This window comes from Oncorhynchus keta, chromosome 6, assembly GCF_023373465.1.
Source record: "Oncorhynchus keta strain PuntledgeMale-10-30-2019 chromosome 6, Oket_V2, whole genome shotgun sequence".
Lineage (NCBI taxonomy): Eukaryota > Metazoa > Chordata > Actinopteri > Salmoniformes > Salmonidae > Oncorhynchus > Oncorhynchus keta.
Window position 1 is genome coordinate 23,202,269 of NC_068426.1, and position 21,042 is coordinate 23,223,310.

The following is a 21,042-nucleotide window of genomic DNA, read 5'->3' on the forward strand; positions in this document are numbered from 1 at the left end:
CAGGGCCAACCACACCAGCATCTCACAAGGAGTCTAAGGATCTCATCTCGGTACCTAATGGCAGTCAGGCTACCTCTGGCGAGCACATGGAGGGCTGTGCGGCCCCCTAAAGAAATGCCACCCCACACCATGACTGACCCACCGCCAAACCGGTCATGCTGGAGGATGTTGCAGGCAGCAGAACATTCTCCACGGCGTCTCCAGACTCTGTCACGTCTGTCACATGTGCTCAGTGTGAACCTGCTATCATCTCTGTGAAGAGCACAGGGCGCCAGTGGCGAATTTGCCAATCTTGGTGTTCTCTGGCAAATGCCAAACGTCCTGCACGGTGTTGGGCTGTAAGCACAACCCCCACCTGTAGACGTCGGGCCCTCATACCACCCTCATGGAGTCTGTTTCTGACCGTTTGAGCAGACACATGCATATTTGTGGCCTGCTGGAGGTCATTTTGCAGGGCTCTGGCAGTGCTCCTCCTGCTCCTCCTTGCACAAAGGCGGAGGTAGCGGTACTGCTGCTGGGTTGTTGCCCTCCTACGGCCTCCTCCACGTCTCCTGATGTACTGGCCTGTCTCCTGGTAGCGCCTCCATGCTCTGGACACTACGCTGACAGACACAGCAAACCTTCTTGCCACATCTCGCATTGATGTGTCATCCTGGATGAACTGCACTACCTGAGCCACTTGTGTGGGTTGTAGACTCTGTCTCATGCTACCACTAGAGTGAAAGCACCGCCAGCATTCAAAAGTGACCAAAACATCAGCCAGGAAGCATAGGAACTGAGAAGTGGTCTGTGGTCACCACCTGCAGAACCACTCCTTTATTGGGGGTGTCTTGCTAATTGCCTATAATTTTCACCTGTTGTCTATTCCATTTGCACAACAGCATGTGAAATGTATTGTCAATCAGTGTTGCTTCCTAAGTGGACAGTTTGATTTCACAGAAGTGTGATTGACTTGGAGTTACATAGTGTTGTTTAAGTGTTCCCTTTAGTGTATAACAACATAACATCTCTACCCTCTAGTATAACTGAATAGAACTATATTTAAAGACCTAAAGTACATTTGAAATGTAATCCATCTAAAATATGCCAGGGAGATCAAAAATCATAAGTGGGATTATATATATATTATTATATATATTTCACAGAGCAAAAACAATCACTTAACAAACAGTTGACTTTTTCATATCAGTTTATTTTTCCATTTGCTTGGGCAACTTGGAAGAAAAAGACCATACCAAATTATGAAAATGCATTTATTTTCACGTTTGTACAATAAAGAACAAATGCAAACATTCATATCCAAATTTAAAAACGTAAATCCTTTCAACAATCTATTGAATTGTTTATAAGATAGACTTATTTGAAAAATAATTAACTTAAAACCAGTGGAGGATGGTGGGAGGAGCTATAGGAGGACGGGCTCATTTTAATGGCTGGAATGAAATAAATGGAACGGTATGAAACATATGGCAATCACATTTGACTCCGTTCCAATTATTTAATTCCAGTCCTTACAATGAGCCCATCCTCCTATAGCTCATCTCACCAGCCCCCACTGTTTAAAACATGGCATTGCAATTTGAACATGAATAAGTGTTTAGGTTTCTGAAAAATAGAGTTGATCAGTTTATACGTCTGAGACCAGTTTGAGGGTTGATCAGATCAGTCCTTGTTACAAAATTCAACATACAATATGCAGGCATTATTTACAGTTTGGTTAATGCTCATCACATGCTAACTTTGTCAACATCCCACAGTTTGTAAACCAAAAAATATATAGATAAGGCATGGGATACATTTTCCTTTTTTATTAAACCAAAATAGAGTACAACATTTAAAACATAACACATTTAAACAAAATCCAAAACAAGGCTTGAGGGTGATGCATCTTTACTTCATCTCAAGAGTTGGTACCTGCTCACTTCCTTTTCTTGATTTCTCTTTCCTGTGAGGTAAAAAAAATATGTAAACATTTCAGTGTAATCAAATCTTAAATCTGAATCTATAATTTCCAGAGTTAACATACTTATTGATATTACCATGAAATCCAAAGATGGATTCTCACCCCTTTCCTTCATTTATTTTTACTGTATTGACTTTGTAAGAGTACATTGCTGCACCTTTCCTTACCTTTGGAAAACAAAAAGAACAATAGCAGAGATCACCGCCACTGCGAACACAATTCCTCCTAAAATACCCACAATCAGTCCTGAAACAAACACAACAAAGACAGTTAGGATTAAGAACCAAAAATACAAAAGCAACTCTTTCATAACCACAATATAGCTCAATCACAAAGATTATCGTCAAGATATTAGCCCATTTCTTATCTGTACACAAAGGTGTTGATGTACCTGCATTCGTGGAACTCTCATCTGGGTTGGTTCCTGGTTCCATAGCACCACCAAACCTTCCTGCTTTGGCTGCAGAAGAATAATTTCTCACATGAACGGGACTAACAAGCATAATGGAGACAGAGTTGCAGTAACGTTGTGGAGGAAGGACCTCTAATGGACTAAGAAGAACAGTCCAAACAGTTAGCCAGGTTGTAAAGGACAATTGCACCTTAATGATTCAAATGCACTTCAATGTCTACAAACTATTTTCATACATAAACGAGCCTTTACACGTGGCAGTAGAGTGAAATATAGAATTGTGTAGGTTCATTATATTGAATATGATGGGTTGTTGATTTTTTTTAGTGAATATTGAGGTATATTGCCATTACCTCAGAGGAAGAGATGAGAAATAGTGACATCACAACAATAAATAGTGAACTGACCCATGCATGTCTGCAGACACTGCGCTCGGGTCTCGAAGCGGTTGCCATTGCCCTGACAGCCGCTGTAGTGGAAGACACGACAGTTCCCCTCTTCTGCGTTGTAGTAGTGCATCAGCAACATAGCAAAACAACTACCATGGTCCACTGGGAGGCCACACACTCCATCTGAGAAAGCAGAGAGAATAGATGAGGAATATGAATTGGTTTGACAAACTTCTATGAACAGCTCAACGATTCCTCCTTAAATGGATGGATCATTTTGAGAGGTTAGTGTAGCATAATAATCAGATTATAGGATTGCTGTGTATGCTGTCTGTTTGCTTTTTATGTGGTTTTGTTAATATCTTATATTTTATGTTCATGAATCCTCTTAGAATCTACACCTAACAAAATGGCCGCCATACAGCAGCCGCTCTCCCTCCCCACCCTCTGTAGCAGCCTACCTGCAGCTGGGTAGAGCTCTTCAAACTTGTCAGAGCAGGCATTCATACACTGCCTGTCTGTGTTGAAGCGGTTCTCATTCCCTTCCAGTCCTTTGTAGAAGAAAGGAAAACAGGCGCCTTTTCCCTCATTGTAGTAATACTGCAGTTGTTTGTCGTCTTCCTTTCCCTCCACTGCCTTCCCCTCGTCCATCTTACTACTGCAAAATGGCTCTGACAGAAGATGGCCACTTGTCAGTCACTGAGTAGTTACAGTACATGTTCTCTTGCCAGTTTTGACAGAGTTCTTCAACAGCAAAAATACAGTTCCTATTAATGATTTGCAAGTGCATTCTAAATCTAATTTGAACCATCTCAGCTGTCTGATTTATTTTTTATTTCTGAGTCTGACACACCTGCGCTTGAAAAGCAAGGTTTTCCATTCCTAGCATCATCTTCACACTTCTCTCAACATTTTCTCAATATTCATCACAATCATATTGATAAATGATCCCACTCACAAATGTAACTTCAGCCTTACATTGGATGGGTTACATAATTCATTCATAAAAAAATACAACATTATTTACAATACTAGACTTAGTAACTGTGTTTTGCCTTACTTTGATTTTGCTCTTTATATAACTGGACATAAAGGAATTATGACAAAGTAGGAGCTCAGTGGCCTGGTTACAGTAGCACACACACTATAGTTAAAGCAGTCAAAGCGATTAACAAGGGTTCGTAGAGAAAATGCAGGATGTTAGGAAACAGAATATACTCACTCATGGACAAAGCTATAGGAAGCATAACTCCAAGTAAAAAGACATTTAAGAGTGGATATGCCATCGTTTTGACGCTGGTAGGCCAAGACTGTAGATGTCCCCCAGCAGAAGATGTCAAGTTTCTTTTCAAATCCTGTTCTATGCGCTTCTGTCCACAGGCAGGGGACGTCCTTTGGACCCCTTATCAACAAGTAGGTTTTTATTACCTAGGAGTGTCTCGCTGTCGGTCACAGACCCCATGGTTTCAGTCATAAAACATGGAAATGACTGGCAGTATCTTGGCAACACTTGTTCCAGTGTTCATGTTTTTATTGTAGTTGAGTAATCAAGCATTTCACAAACAGAAATTGAGAAATAAAGAAGCCTATCCCCAACTACAAGACCTTATGGTTACCTTTCTTGTATCTTCAAGTAAATATTGTCCATTTTCCAAATGTAAAGTCCTGTGCAGTGGTTACATTGAGCTGGAGCAACCCAGAGCTGAGCTCCTGAACCTAGGGTCAAAAAGCAGGATAGAAAGTAGGATCAAAGTACTAACCCTAACCATACAATGGGAATACATTTTACTTACAGAAGTAACCCTATCCATAGTCATAAACCTTAGCCCAACCCTATTTTCATGTCCAGATCCCAGTTCAACCCTAACCTCAACCATAACCCTAACCCCAGCCTCAACCATAACCCTAACTTTCTGCTATTGAAGAACTGTGGAATCTGGCAAGAAAACATGCACTGTAACTACTTTTGTTACTGACAAGTGGCCTTCTGTCAGAGCTGTTTTGCAGTAGTAAGATGAATGAGGGGAAGTCCGTGCAGAGAAAGGAAGACAACAACAAACTGCTGTATTACTATGATGAGGGACCAGGCGTCTGATTCTCTTTTTTCTACAAAGGACTGGAAGGGAATGAGAACCGCTCAACACAGACAGGCAGTGCAAGGAGGCCTGCTCTGCCAAGTTTGACCAGCTCTACCCAGCTGCAGGTAGGCTGCTACAGAGGGTGGGGAGGGAGAGTGGCTGCTGTACGGCAGCCATTTTGTTGATTCTACATCTAACAAACAGGAAGACCATATGACTATGCAAATTATACAGTGTTGCATTGGTGTATGGGTTTTTATTATAATGTTTAAGACCAGGCACCACAGGCTAAAATGATATTTTTGCATCTACCGGTACTTTTAAATGTTGGGGCATTTTGGTCCATTAATATTAGTATTTTCAAAAAGTAAAAAATAAAAAGGGCAGGTTTACCCTAGTTTCGTGTCCACATCCTGGTTCAACCCTGGCCTCAACCACAACGCTAACCTTAGCTAGCAGTTAACCCACTGTTCCCTGGGCGCCGAAGATGTGGATGTCAATTAAGGCAGCCCCCAGCAACTCTCTGATTCAGAGGGGTTGGGTTAAATGAAGAAGACACATTTCAGTGGAATACATTCTGTTTGAACAACTTACTAGGTATCCCCCTTTCCCTTTCATGGACACATCCCGGTTCAACCCTAATCCTAGCCTCATTCACAACCCTAATCTAATCTTGGCATAACCTAAGCCTTATGTTCAATTCCTGGGTCAACCCTTACCCTAACTCCTCTAAATAGGGCCCTGACTCATTGGATAAGGACACCTTATGCTATTTCATAAGAATGTATTTGAAGTAGATGTATTTATAGGCATGGCCACACTAAAATTATTAATCATACATTTGGGATGTGGTTGAACTTGAGCCAAAAATGGCACCAAACAAACAAAAGCACATCTGTGAGTAAATATACTTTCCGATTTTTCATTCTCCCTACATTTCCTCCATCTGAATGGTTTATTAGGGCTATCATACAGTTGAAGTAGGAAGTTTACATACACCTTAGCCAAATACATTTAAACTCAGTTTTTCCACAATTCCTGACATTTAATCCTAGTAAAAATTCCCTGTCTTAGGTCAGGTAGGAACACTGCTTTATTTTAAGAATCTGAAATGTCAGAATAATAATGATTTATTTCAGCTTTTATTTATTTCATCACATCCCCAGTGGGTCAGAAGTTGACATACACACAATTAGTATTTTGTAGCATTGCCTTTAAATTGTTTTACTTGGGTCAAACTTTTCAGGTAGCCTCCCACAAGCTTCCCACAATAAGTTGGGTGAATTTTGGCCCATTCCTCCTGACAGAGCTGGCGTAACTGAGTCAGGTTTGTAGGCCTGCTTGCTCTCACACGCTTTTTCAGTTCTGCCCACAAATGTTCTATAGGATTGAGGTTAGGACTTTGTGATGGCCACTCTAATACCCTGCCTTTGTTGTCCTTAAGCCATTTTGCCACAACTTTGGATGTACGCTTAGGGTCATTGTCCATTTGGAAGACCCATTTGTGACCAAGCTTTAACTTTTGGACCCTTTCCCTCCAGCATCTTCACAAGGTCTTTTGCTGTTGTTCTGGGATTGATTTGCACTTCGCACCAAAGTACATTCATCTCTAGGAGACAGAACGCGTCTCCTTCCTGAGCGGTATGACGGCTGCGCGGTCCCATTGTTTCTACAGATCAACATGATACCTTCAAAGCGTTTGGAAATTGCTCCCAAGGCTGAACTAGACTTGTGGTCTACAATTTTATTTCTGAGGTCTTGGCGGATTTCTTTTGATTTTCCCTTGATGTCAAGCAAAGAGACACTGCGTTTGAAGGTAGGCCTTGAAATACATCCACAGGTACACCTCCAATTGATTCAAATGATGTCAATTAGCCTATCAGAAGCTTCTAAAGCCATAATTTTCTGGAATTTTCCAAACTGTTTAAAGACAAAGTCAACTCAGTGTATGTAAACTTCTGACCCACTGGAATTGTGATACAGTGAATTATAAGTGAAATAAATTGTTGTAAACAATTGTTGGAAGAATTACTTGTGTCATGCAGAAAGTAGATGTCCTAACTGACTTGCCAAAACTATAGTTTGTTAACAATACATTTGTGGAGTGGTTGAAAAAAAAGTTTTAATTACTCCAACCTAAGTGTATGTAAACTTCTGATTTCAACTGTATGTTTACTTATCGTATAATTTTAAGACGTGCATAAGATTGCTGAACAATGTTGTATTTAGACTCCGACACCTAGGGTGCATCGCAATAGGGGATCCCTCTCTCTGTCTGCTTCCCCTCGTCTGCACTGATATGAAAGAACCTGAGAGGTAATATCACATTTCTGAAATCCCCCAAACTGCTATGTCTTACCCTTTGTTTTCAGATTAGTGCAGATGAAGTGCAGAAGTCTATGAAAGGAAGCCAATTTAGACTACTGTGATGAAGCCTCCATACAGGCAGTAGCCTACAGTCTATTGGACAAAAGCATTTGGATGAAGTCCACTAGGAGTCAAGTATCGAGTTAAAGCAGTCTCACTCTCGCCTATAAACCAAAGCAGGTATCAGTTTACAGTCAGTGAAGATAATATAACAGAGCTACGTCAGAGAAGTTGGCCTAAATATTATGACGGCGTCAACAGAGCAGTCTTTATGACCAGCAATGAGAATGATGGTACAGTGATATTTCATATATGATGTTATTTCCTTTTATCTTAGGCCCACTCCACTGTATGTGTTCAAGATTGTATGGTGTATATTATGGACATAAAGTACACAATACAAGCGTCCAGTGTGGCTTTTGGAAAGTTATTTGAAAAGACCTCAGACAAATGTAAAAAAAAAAAAAAAAAAAAGAAGTGTGTGGATCTTATGAGTTTAAAGTTGATTCCAGTCAAGATAATTCAAAGATGACCCTTCTCAGAATTATGATGATGATCAAACAGCCTTTTCTTGTGCTGGCAGTGAGTGCTGAGGGGTCCTTTGCTCTGCCTGTACTGTCTGACAGGGCATAGGTGTCCTTCAGTCTTGCCTGTTAAAATATTATTTCTTAGGATGGGGACCTCTGTTTAAGTGTCAATTTGTTGCTTTAAATATTTTTGACTGCAAAAAAACAACAGGTAGAATACTGTATCTATTGCTACCCATGGCCCAGCTCAGGGTCCAATAACATCTGGTGCTGCTCACATGATGCACACAGGAAACTGGAAGATCACACAGTGACATCCTGGGGATGATAAGACACCATTACACACTGAAACTGTTCCACGTGAGGGTGTCATGAAACAACGTGAAACCCTATCAAACCATACTACTGCTTCCTGGCCCACCATTTGGGAAATGTTGATTCTGATGAGAGAGATACAGGTACCTGCCAAAATAAAGTAGACACTTGATTAAATGAGGGATACAAAGTATATTGAAAGCAGGTGCTTCCACAGAGGTGTGGTTTCTGAGTTAATTAAGCAATTAACAATCCCATCATGCTTAGGTTCATGTATAAAAATGCCCAGTTGCACATTATTTTGGCTACCATTTATCCTCTGCAGCAGAGGTAACTCTGGGTCTTCCTTTCCTGTGGCGGTCCTCATGAGAACCCTTTCATCATAGCACTTGATGGTTTTTGCGATTGCACTTGAAGAAACTTTCAAAGTTCTTGAAATATTCTGAATGACTGACCTTCTAGTCTTAAAGTAATGATTGACTGACGTTTCTCTTTGCTTATTTGAGCTGTTCTTGCCATAATTTGGACTTTTACCAAATAGGGCTATCTTCTGTATACCACTCCTACACCTTGTCAGAACACAACTGATTGGCAACAAAAAAATGAAAGAGAACGGTGCCGAAGGAAATGGCTGCCATTTTACGATCCCGTAATCCCGTAACCAATCCCATAACTAATGTTTTTTTTGTGTTATTTGCAAGTTAATTTTTACATAATGTTTCTGCCACTGTCTTATGACCAAAAAATAGCTTCTAGATATCAGGACAACGATTACTCACCCCATATTGTCGGACGGGAAGGATTTACTTCAGACGCCCGACAAGGCCCTCATCCCCGTCATTCGCAGGAGAAAGAGACAGAGGTATCGTGGATGAAGATCCGGGTGCCTTGTCAGGATCCGTCGCCGAGAGGGTAATCTACCTTTACCATAGGTCCTATTAGCCAACGTTCAATCAATCGATAATAAAATAGACAAACTACGATCACGTATTTCCTACCAACGGGACATTAAAAACTGTAATATCTTATGTTTCACAGAGTCGTGGCTGATTGACAACATGAATAACATACAGCTGGCAGGTTTTAAGCTTTTTCGGCAGGATAGAACAGCGGCCTCTGGTAAAACAAGGGTGGTCTATGTATATTTGTAAACAACAGCTGGTGCACAAAATCTAAAGAAGTCTCAAGGTTTTGATCGCCTGAGGTGGAGTATCGCATAAGCTGTAGACCACACTATTTACCAAGAGTATCTTTCGTAGCTGTCTACATACCACCACAAACTGATGCTGAAACTAACACAATGCCCAAACCAGACGTGCGTATGCATCTGCAAATTGATTTTGTCCCTCCACACCAAACACGATCATGAAACGTAGGATAAAATATCAAAACAAACTCTGAACCAATTATATTCATTTGGGGACAGGTTGAAAAGCATTAAACATTTATGCCAATTTAGCTAGATAGCTTGCAGTTCCTAGCTAATTTGTCCTATTTAGCTAGTTAGCTTGCTGTTGCTTGATAATTTGGCCTGGGAAATAAACATTGAGTCGTCCATTTCAGGTAAAATAACGACTCTCCTCCTTCCAGGCTTATTTTTCTTCTTTGGACTTTGGCAATTGTCAACTAACTTTCAAAGTAAAGTGCATTACCACAACCATGGGTATATGTTCCTAAAAACTAATGAGGAGATGGGAGAGGCAGGACTTGCAGCGCGTTCTGCATCACAAATACATTTACATTTTACATTTAAGTAATTTAGCAGACGCTCTTATCCAGAGCGACTTACAAATTGGTGCATTCACCTTATGACATCCAGTGGAACAGTGGAACAGCCAAATAATATAATACAATTTAGCTGACGCTTTTATCCAAAGCGACTTACAGTCATGTTGCATACATTCTACGTATGGGTGGTCCCGGGAATCGAACCCACTACCCTGGCGTTACAAGCGCCATGCTCTACCAACTGAGCCACAGAAGGGGGGTGAGAAGGATTACTTTATCCTATCCTAGGTATTCCTTAAAGAGGTGGGGTTTCAGGTGTCTCCGGAAGGTGGTGATTGACTCCGCTGTCCTGGCGTCGTGAGGGAGTTTGTTCCACCATTGGGGGGCCAGAGCAGCGAACAGTTTTGACTGGGCTGAGCGGGAACTGTACTTCCTCAGTGGTAGGGAGGCGAGCAGGCCAGAGGTGGATGAACGCAGTGCCCTTGTTTGGGTGTAGGGCCTGATCAGAGCCTGGAGGTACTGAGGTGCCGTTCCCCTCACAGCTCCGAAGGCAAGCACCATGGTCTTGTAGCGGATGCGAGCTTCAACTGGAAGCCAGTGGAGAGAGTGGAGGAGCGGGGTGACGTGAGAGAACTTGGGAAGGTTGAACACCAGACGGGCTGCGGTGTTCTGGATGAGTTGTAGGGGTTTAATGGCACAGGCAGGGAGCCCAGCCAACAGCGAGTTGCAGTAATCCAGACGGGAGATGACAAGTGCCTGGATTAGGACCTGCGCCGCTTCCTGTGTGAGGCAGGGTCGTACTCTGCGGATGTTGTAGAGCATGAACCTACAGGAACGGGCCACCGCCTTGATGTTAGTTGAGAACGACAGGGTGTTGTCCAGGATCACGCCAAGGTTCTTAGCGCTCTGGGAGGAGGACACAATGGAGTTGTCAACCGTGATGGCGAGATCATGGAACGGGCAGTCCTTCCCCGGGAGGAAGAGCAGCTCCGTCTTGCCGAGGTTCAGCTTGAGGTGGTGATCCATCATCCACACTGATATGTCTGCCAGACATGCAGAGATGCGATTCGCCACCTGGTCATCAGAAGGGGGAAAGGAGAAGATTAATTATGTGTCGTCTGCATAGCAATGATAGGAGAGACCATGTGAGGTTATGACAGAGCCAAGTGACTTGGTGTATAGCGAGAATAGGAGAGGGCCTAGAACAGAGCCCTGGGGGACACCAGTGGTGAGAGTGCGTGGTGAGGAGACAGATTCTCGCCACGCCACCTGGTAGGAGCGACCTGTCAGGTAGGACGCAATCCAAGCGTGGGCCGCGCCGGAGATGCCCAACTCGGAGAGGGTGGAGAGGAGGATCTGATGGTTCACAGTATCGAAGGCAGCCGATAGGTCTAGAAGGATGAGAGCAGAGGAGAGAGAGTTAGCTTTAGCAGTGCGGAGCGCCTCCGTGATACAGAGAAGAGCAGTCTCAGTTGAATGACTAGTCTTGAAACCTGACTGATTTGGATCAAGAAGGTCATTCTGAGAGAGATAGCGGGAGAGCTGGCCAAGGACGGCACGTTCAAGAGTTTTGGAGAGAAAAGAAAGAAGGGATACTGGTCTGTAGTTGTTGACATCGGAGGGATCGAGTGTAGGTTTTTTCAGAGGGGGTGCAACTCTCGCTCTCTTGAAGACGGAAGGGACGTAGCCAGCGGTCAGGGATGAGTTGATGAGCGGGTGAGGTAAGGGAGAAGGTCTCCGGAAATGGTCTGGAGAAGAGAGGAGGGGATAGGGTCAAGCGGGCAGGTTGTTGGGCGGCCGGCCGTCACAAGACGCGAGATTTCATCTGGAGAGAGAGGGGAGAAAGAGGTCAGAGCACAGGGTAGGGCAGTGTGAGCAGAACCAGCGGTGTCGTTTGACTTAGCAAACGAGGATCGGATGTCGTCGACCTTCTTTTCAAAATGGTTGACGAAGTCATCTGCAGAGAGGGAGGAGGAGGGGGAGGATTCAGGAGGGAGGAGAAGGTGGCAAAGAGCTTCCTAGGGTTAGAGGCAGATGCTTGGAATTTAGAGTGGTAGAAAGTGGCTTTAGCAGCAGAGACAGAGGAGGAAAATGTAGAGAGGAGGGAGTGAAAGGATGCCAGGTCCGCAGGGAGGCGAGTTTTCCTCCATTTCCGCTCGGCTGCCCGGAGCCCTGTTCTGTGAGCTCGCAATGAGTCGTCGAGCCACGGAGCGGGAGGGGAGGACCGAGCCGGCCTGGAGGATAGGGGACATAGAGAGTCAAAGGATGCAGAAAGGGAGGAGAGGAGGGTTGAGGAGGAAGAATCAGGAGATAGGTTGGAGAAGGTTTGAGCAGAGGGAAGAGATGATAGGATGGAAGAGGAGAGAGTAGCGGGGGAGAGAGAGCGAAGGTTGGGACGGCTCGATACCCTCCAAGTAGGGGCAGTGTGGGAAGTGTTGGATGAGAGCGAGAGGGAAAAGGATACAAGGTAGTGGTCGGAGACTTGGAGGGGAGTTGCAATGAGGTTAGTGGAAGAACAGCATCTAGTAAATATGAGGTCGAGCGTATTGCCTGCCTTGTGAGTAGGGGGGGAAGGTGAGAGGGTGAGGTCAAAAGAGGAGAGGAGTGGAAAGAAGGAGGCAGAGAGGAATGAGTCAAAGGTAGACGTGGGGAGGTTAAAGTCGCCCAGAACTGTGAGAGGTGAGCCGTCCTCAGGAAAGGAGCTTATCAAGGCATCAAGCTCATTGATGAACTCTCCGAGGGGACCTGGAGGGCGATAAATGATAAGGATGTTAAGCTTGAAAGGGCTGGTAACTGTGACAGCATGAAATTCAAAGGAGGCGATAGACAGATGGGTAAGGGGAGAAAGAGAGAATGACCACTTGGGAGAGATGAGGATCCCGGTGCCACCACCCCGCTGACCAGAAGCTCTCGGGGCGTGCGAGAACACGTGGGCGGACGAAGAGAGAGCAGTAGGAGTAGCAGTGTTATCTGTGGTGATCCATGTTTCCGTCAGTGCCAAGAAGTCGAGGGACTGGAGGGAGGCATAGGCTGAGATGAACTCTGCCTTGTTGGCCGCAGATCGGCAGTTCCAGAGGCTACCGGAGACCTGGAACTCCACGTGGGTCGTGCGCGCTGGGATAGAATAAATAAATAGAATCAACTTCTTCAATTTTAGCGCTTGGCAACGCAGACGCTCGCTGCTTACAAACAAAAACTAAAGCAGGAAGCACCAGTGACTCGGTCAATAAGAAAGTGGTCAGATGAAGCAGATGCTAAGCTACAGGACAGTTTTGCTAGCACAGACTGGAATATGTTCCGGGATTCTTCCGATGGCATTGAGGAGTACAACACATCAGTCACTGGCTTCATCAATAAGTGCATCGATGACGTCGTCACCAAAATGACTGTTTGTATACACCCCAACCAGAAGCTATGGATTACAGGCAACATACGCAATGAGCTAAAGGGTAGAGCTGCCGCTTTCAAGGAGCGGGAATCTAACCCGGAAGCTTATAAGAAATCCCGCTATGTCCTCTGATGAACCATCAAACAGGCAAATTGTCAATACAGGACTAAGATTGAAACGTATTACACCGGCTCCGACTCTCGTCGGATGTGGCAGGGCTTGCAAGCTATTACAGACTACAAAGGGAAGCACAGCCGCGAGCTGCCCAGTGACACGAGCTTACCAGATGAGGTAAATTACTTCTATGATTTCTTCGAGGAAAGTAACACTGAAGCATGCCTGAGAGCATCAGCTGTTCCTGATGACTGTGTGATCACGCATCCGCCAAGCTGATCCTCACCACGGGGGCCCCTCAGGGGTGGGTGCTCAGTCCCCTCCTGTACTCCCTGTTCACTCATGACTGCATGGCCAGGGCACGACTCCAACAACATCATCAAGTTTTCCAATGACACAACAGTGTTAGGCCTGATCACCAACAACGATGAGACAGCCTATAGGGAGGAGGTCAGAGACCTGGCTGTGTGGTGCCAGGACAACAACCTCTCCCTCAACGTGATCAAGACAAAGATGAAATATAGACTACAGGAAAAGGAGTACCAAGCACACCCCCATTCTAGTCGACCGGGCTGCAGTGGAACAGGTTGTGAACTTCAAGTTCTTTGGTGTCTACATCACCAACAAACTATCATTGTCGAAACACACTAAGACAGTCATGAAGAGGGCATGACAAAGCCTATTCTCCCTCAGTAGACTGAAGAGATTTGGCATGGGTCCTCAGATCTTCAAAAGGTTCTACAGCTGCACCATCAAGACTATCCTGACTGGTTGCATCACTGCAAATGAAAGATACACTTCTTGTTAATCTACCCATCGTGTCCTATTTTAAAAAGGCTTTACAGCGAAAGCACAACATATGATTGTTAGGTGATAGCCAAGTCAAACACACAGCCATTTTTCCAGCCAAAGATTGGAGTCACAAAATGCAGAAATATAGATAAAATGAATCACTAACCTTTGATGATCTTCATCAGATGACACTCATAGGACATCATGTTACACAATACATGTATGTTTTGTTCGATAATGTGCATATTTATATCCAAAAATCTCAGTTTACATTGGCGCGTTACGTGCAGTAATGTTTTGATTCCAAAACATCTGGTGATTTTGCAGAAATACTCATAATAAACATTGATAAAAGATACAAGTGTTATTCACAGAATTAAAGATAGACTTCTCCTTAATGCAACCGCTGTGTCAGATTTTTTAAAAACTTTACGGAAAAAGCATAATCTGAGTACGGCGCTCAGAGCCCAATCCAGCCAAAGAAATATCTGCCATGTTGGAGTCAACAGAAGTTAGAAATAACATTATAAATATTCCATTACCTTAGATGATCTTCATCAGAATGCACTCCCAGCAATCCCAGTTCGACAGTAAATGACTGATTTGTTCCATAAAGTCCATCATTTATGTCCAAATAGCCACTTGTTGGTAGCGTGTTCAGCGCAGTAGTCCATCTTCATGAGGCGCGAGAACTACGTCCAGACAAAAACTCGAAAAGTTCCGTTACAGGTCGTAGAAACAAGTCAAACGATGTATGGAATCAATCTTTAGGATGTTTTTAACATAAATCATCAATAAGTTTCCAACCGGAGAATTCCTATGTCTGAAGAAAAGCACTGGAACGAGAGCTAACTCTGTCGGGAGCGCGCATCACGAGCCTGAGACACTCTGCCACTCTCCCCTCCTTAATAGCAGAAGCCTGAAACAAGTTTCTAAAGACGTTTGACATCTAGTGGAAGCCTTAGGAAGTGCAACTTGACACCATAGACACTGTGTATTCAGTAGGCCAAGCTTCAGAGTGTTTTCTATCCAATACTACTAATAATATGCATATATTACCATCTGGGACAGAGCAGTTCACGCTATTCATCCAAAAGTGAAAATGCTGCCCCCCTATCCCAAAAAGGGATCTGACCCTTTAAAAAAAAACATTTCCCCTAAAATGACATACCCTAATCTAACTGCCTGTAGCTCAGGACCTGAAGCAAGGATATGAATATTCTTAATACCATTTGAAAGGAAACAAATGTGAAATTAATGTAGGAGAATATAATTGTTTTTTTTCTGTTTAGATCTGGCAGCTTCATTAAATAGTACCCACAAAACACCAGTCTCAACGTCAACAGTAAAGAGGCGACTCCGGGATGCTGGCCTTCTAGGCAGAGTTGCAACGAAAAAGCTATATCTCAGACTGGCCAATAAAAATAAAGGATTAAGATGGGCAAAAGAACACAGACACTAGACAGAGGAACTCTGCCTAGAAGGCAGGCATCCCGGAGACGCCTCTTCACTTGATGTTGAGACTTGTGTTTTGCTGGTACTATTTAATGAAGCTGCCAATTTTACATGCATTTTCAAGGTTTTAAAAACATTCTAATTTCAATAGCTCCTTGGTCATGTGACCTACTGACTTCAAACAAGGTTCAACATGTACACTCAGTGGGCCTACACATTGCACACCCTTTAGTTTGTCAATTTTCATCTCACACGATTTTACATATGTTTTTCAGACTTTCTAATTCAATAGCTCCTTGGTAATGTGACCTATTGACCTCAAACTACTTTCAGAATGTCCACGGGCTGGCTGAGACGGGCGCCGAGAGGCATCCAGTGCAGTAACATGACTGGTCCTGGAGAAGCTGGTGGGAGCCACGGGGAGTGTTCTCTTTCCTTTGTGAAGGGCAGGGTGCCCAGGAATGGGTTTGCCCCAAGCCCTGGAAAGTGTTGTGGTTTTGGGAGCGTCTGGCAAGCTCTCCCTGGCCCTTGAAAATCCAGGGGAGAGGGTGTAAATCTCACGCCGGGCCGTACCCATGTCCACAGCAGGTCGCCAAGATGAACAGCCTCTGGTATGTGAAAACAACGTAAGTAAGGGAAGTTAGCAAAAAAGATCCGTAACATTGGGATAAGTATATTGGCTCTAAGGGCTGGGTCGGTCGGGCTGGGGTGCGAAGCGAGGCTGGGCTCAAGACGTGGCTAGTGGAGCAGTCGCTCCGTTGCCCTCCTCTCACCACCATTGGAAGTTATTTGCACGGCCCATCTTGTGGTCTCGCAAGGGGCTGCATGTGGGGGGTTCGTCGGGGAGGAGTCCGTCGGCAGACCGGTGGGGGCGGCAACTCTGGACGCACGCCGGGCCCTTAAGTGTGTCTTGAGGTAGCCAAACGCCTCATCATCTAATTAGTGACCCGCATGAATGGATGAATGAGATTCCCACTGTCCCTACCTACTATCTAGCAAAACCACAGCCAAGGGAACGGGCTTGACGGAATCAGCGGGGAAAGAAGACCCTGTTGAGCTCTAGTCTGGCACTGTGAAGAGACATGAGAGGTGTAGAGTAAGTGTAGAGTAAGCGGGGCCTCGTGATCTTTCTGAATTTTTAGCTTGAAAGCAGGAAGTTTCAGAAAAGTTACCACAATGATAACTGGCTTGTGGAGGCCAAGCGTTCATAGCGACGTCGCTATTTGATACTTCGATGTCGGCTCTTCCTATCATTGTGAAGCAGAATTCACCAAGCGTTGGCTTGTTCACAAACTAGGGAAAGTGAGCTGGGTTTAGACCATCGTGAGACAGGTTCGTTTTACCCTTTACCCTGAGGATGTGTTGTTGCAATAGTAATCAGTTTGTGACGGGGTTGGGGTGTGGCCTGGATGAGTTGCCGCCCCTCAACTGATGTTTGTGCATGTTTGTGGGGAACCTGGTGCTAAATCACTCGTAGACAACCTTATTCGCTGCGATCTAATGAAAGTCGGCCCTCGATCCAAGCTTTTGTCGAGGACAGAAGATGTCTTCCTCCACCTTCTTCCTTATTTACTTACGGGTTACCAGGTGCACAGAGAAGGGCCAGGGGCCAGACACAGAGTTTGAGAGAGCCCAGGCAGGTGCGTAGAAGGCATAAGAAATTGACATTGGTTTCTGGATCGGTAGGGGGCTAGGTGGTGGTCACCCATCCGCCCGAGCCCGTCCTCTGGTGGGACTGTGAGTCAGGTTGGGACTCGTTGTGGAAGTCAAAAGGTCTCCAAGTGCACAGGGAGGCCTCCATCAAGGCAGGGGGCACTCCGAGTCCAAGCAGGGGCAGCCAGACTCGGGGGCTGGGGGCAGCACTCAGGACATGTAGGTTGGAGTGGGGACTTAGTCTGTGAGCAGAAAAAAGTGTGTGTGTCACCAGTAGCACAGAGCCTGTTTCGGGTTACCAGGTGCACGTGGTTCCTGACAGCAGGACTATAATTTGATTTGATTATAGAAGTCTTAGTAATTCCAGGGAGTAAGCTATACTCTAAGGCCAAGGGAGAGGGGTGTTGACCGGGTAGGGAGAGTAGGTGTGGAGGCATGGAGGTCTGTAGTTCCAGGGAGTAAGCTATACACTCTCAGGCCCAGAAAGAGGGCAGGCAGGCAGGGAATGTAGGCCTAGAGGCCAGGAGTCAAGAGGTCACCAGGTCAATGGGGGCCTACCTGGAGGTCAGGAAGGCCCCGGGGAATAGGTGTGTGAGTGACACTGTCCTTCAGGGAGGCAGAGCAGGCAAATTAATGTAAAATTGTGTGAGATGAAATTGGACAAACAAAAGATTGTGCAATGTGTAGGCCCACTGAGTGGACATTCTGAATTGTTTGAAGTCAGTAGGTGACATGACCAAGGAGCTATTGAAATTAGAATGTTGGAAAAATTCATGTAAAATTGTGTGAGATGAAAAGGGACAAAGTAAAGGGTGTGCAATATAGAAGGGTAGTCACTGGACATCCAGAACCTTGTTTGAGGTCAGTAGGTCACATGACCAAGGAGCTATTGAAATTTGAATGTAACAAATATAGGAATACAAAATGCTGCTCAGATTTCCACATGTTTATTAGCTTTGCAAAACAAATTAATGCCCAAATCGTGAAAATAAGACCTGTGCAATGTTGTTCACAATTTTTCCAACATGACACTTATTTGGAGTGGCTCAAGTGGTTTTGAAAGCGCAGATATCCGTTGAATATCCAAACTGAAACTGTCTTTACCTCTGTATGCAATTACTGGTTTGGAGGAGTTCGTCATCATTATAATCCCATTCATTTCACAGGTGAACAGTAGATAGTAGACTTTTTACTGATGTTTTTTTTATTTATTTATTTAATTTCACCTTTATTTAACCAGGTAGGCTAGTTGAGAACACCTTTATTTAACCAGGTAGGCTAGTTGAGAACACCTTTATTTAACCAGGTAGGCTAGTTGAGAACAAGTTCTCATTTGCAACTGCGACCTGGCCAAGATAAAGCATAGCAGTGTGAACAGACAACACAGAGTTACACATGGAGTAAACAAATAACAAGTCAATAACACAGTAGAAAAAAAGGGGAGTCTATATACAATGTGTGCAAAAGGCATGAGGAGGTAGGGGAATAATTACAATATTGCAGATTAACACTGGAGTGATAAATGATCAGATGATCATGTACAGGTAGAGATATTGGTGTGCAAAAGAGCAGAAAAGTAAATAAATAAAAACTGTGGGGATGAGGTAGGTGAAAATGGGTGGGCTATTTACCAATAGATTATGTACAGCTGCAGCGATCGGTTAGCTGCTCAGATAGCTGATGTTTGAAGTTGGTGAGGGAGATAAAAGTCTCCAACTTCAGCGATTTTTGCAATTCGTTCCAGTCACAGGCAGCAGAGTACTGGAACGAAAGGCGGCCGAATGAGGTGTTGGCTTTAGGGATGATCAGTGAGATACACCTGCTGGAGCGCGTGCTACGGATGGGTGTTGCCATCGTGACCAGTGAACTGAGATAAGGCGGAGCTTTACCTAGCATGGCCTTGTAGATGACCTGGAGCCAGTGGGTGTGGCGACGAATATGTAGCGAGGGCCAGCCGACTAGAGCATACAAGTCGCAGTGGTGGGTAGTATAAGGTGCTTTAGTGACAAAACAGATGGCACTGTGATAAACTGCATCCAGTTTGCTGAGTAGAGTTTTGGAAGCTATTTTGTAGATGACATCGCCGAAGTCGAGGATCGGTAGGATAGTCAGTTTTACTAGGGTAAGCTTGGCAGCGTGAGTGAAGGAGGCTTTGTTGCGGAATAGAAAGCCGACTCTTGATTTGATTTTCGATTGGAGATGTTTGATATGGGTCTGGAAGGAGAGTTTGCAGTCTAGCCAGACACCTAGGTACTTATAGGTGTCCGCATATTCAAGGTCGGAACCATCCAGTGTGGTGATGCTAGTCTGGCATGCGGGTGCAGGCAGCGATCGGTTGAAAAGCATGCATTTGGTTTTACTAGCGTTTAAGAGCAGTTGGAGGCCACGGAAGGAGTGTTGTATGGCATTGAAGCTCGTTTGGAGGTTAGATAGCACAGTGTCCGATGACGGGCCGAAAGTATATAGAATGGTGTCGTCTGCGTAGAGGTGGATCAGGGAATCGCCCGCAGCAAGACCAACATCATTGATATATACAGAGAAAAGAGTCGGCCCGAGAATTGAACCCCGTGGCACCCCCATAGAGACTGCCAGAGGACCGGACAGCATGCCCTCCGATTTGACACACTGAACTCTGTCTGCAAAGTAATTGGTGAACCAGGCAAGGCAGTCATCCGAAAAACCGAGGCTACCGAGTCTGCCGATAAGAATCTGGTGATTGACAGAGTCGAAAGCCTTGGCAAGGTCGATGAAGACGGCTGCACAGTACTGTCTTTTATCGATGGCGGTTATGATGTCGTTTAGTACCTTGAGTGTGGCTGAGGTGCACCCGTGACCGGCTCGGAAACCAGATTGCATAGCGGAGAAGGTACGGTGGGATTCGAGATGGTCAGTGACCTGTTTGTTGACTTGGCTTTCGAAGACCTTAGATAGGCAGGGAAGAATGGATATAGGTCTGTAACAGTTTGGGTCCAGGGTGTCTCCCCCTTTGAAGAGGGGGATGACTGCAGCAGCTTTCCAATCCTTGGGGATCTCAGACGATTTGAAAGAGAGGTTGAACAGGCTGGTAATAGGGGTTGCGACAATGGCGGCGGATAGTTTCAGAAATAGAGGGTCCAGATTGTCAAGCCCAGCTGATTTATACGGGTCCAGGTTTTGCAGCTCTTTCAGAACATCTGTTATCTGGATTTGGGTAAAGGAGAACCTGGAGAGGCTTGGGCGAGGAGCTGCGTGGGGGCCGGAACTGTTGGCCGAGGTAGGAGTGGCCATAGCTAGTTGTGAAGATCCAGCTGAAAAAAAAATTCCGTTTGCGGAGGGAATCCGGGGATAAAAAATAAATAGGTCCGTTATGCTCTGGTTAGCGTCGCGTTGTTCGAACTGGCGAGGGCTTTCCGAGCTAAAGGTTAGCTGATGACCGGTTAGCTGAAGACCGCTAGCATAGCTGGTGGTTAGCTGGCTAACTTCAGTTGAGGGGTTTCGGTTCCGAAGTAAATATAAATACTTTAGGAAAAGTAGCTACATTGGGTGAGGTGGATTGCAGGAGAGTATTTGGAAGCTTAGGTTTAGCAAAATGTTTTTAAAGATATGTGTTACCTTTGTTGTTACCTTTGTTGTTGTTGATGACATTACTATGTAGCCATAGAATTAGGAATTAGAATACTAACAGTAATTTAATAGGATCTCTATGAGCATAAAAGGTTTATCATAGTCCAAAACATGTAAGCACATGCACAGCAGTGTTCTAGAATATTGGACCGCTGGCTTCCATACTTTTTCAAATCCTCAGTGCAGCTCAAGAAATTTCTCCAACTGTCAACATATTAAAATCAACAGAGGACGCGTACCGGAGACGCGTTGGATGGG

General features: G+C 44.7%; 1 protein-coding gene across 1 annotated transcript; it reads right to left on the reverse strand.

The window, feature by feature from the left end:
- Positions 1–1,239: 1,239 nt before the first annotated feature.
- LOC118385662 (actinia tenebrosa protease inhibitors-like) lies at positions 1,240–4,173 on the reverse strand. The gene is made up of 6 exons (XM_035772877.2): positions 3,987–4,173; positions 3,226–3,435; positions 2,783–2,947; positions 2,355–2,423; positions 2,131–2,209; positions 1,240–1,945 (listed from the first exon to the last, which is right to left on the reverse strand). Exons 1-6 carry the CDS (start codon positions 4,048–4,050, stop codon positions 1,891–1,893), a joined length of 642 nt encoding a protein of 213 aa, XP_035628770.1. The 5' UTR covers positions 4,051–4,173; the 3' UTR covers positions 1,240–1,890.
- Between the last annotated feature and the right edge of the window lie 16,869 nt (positions 4,174–21,042).

Coding starts and splice junctions, on each gene's coding strand:
- LOC118385662 (XM_035772877.2), bottom strand. CDS start 4,050: ATGGCATATCCACTCTTAAATGTCTTTTTACTTGGAGTTATGCTTCCT. Junction 3,436..3,986: donor TCCTATAGCTTTGTCCATGA/GTGAGTATATTC, acceptor ATCTTCTGTCAG/AGCCATTTTGCAGTAGTAAG. Junction 2,948..3,225: donor AGAGCTCTACCCAGCTGCAG/GTAGGCTGCTAC, acceptor CTGCTTTCTCAG/ATGGAGTGTGTGGCCTCCCA.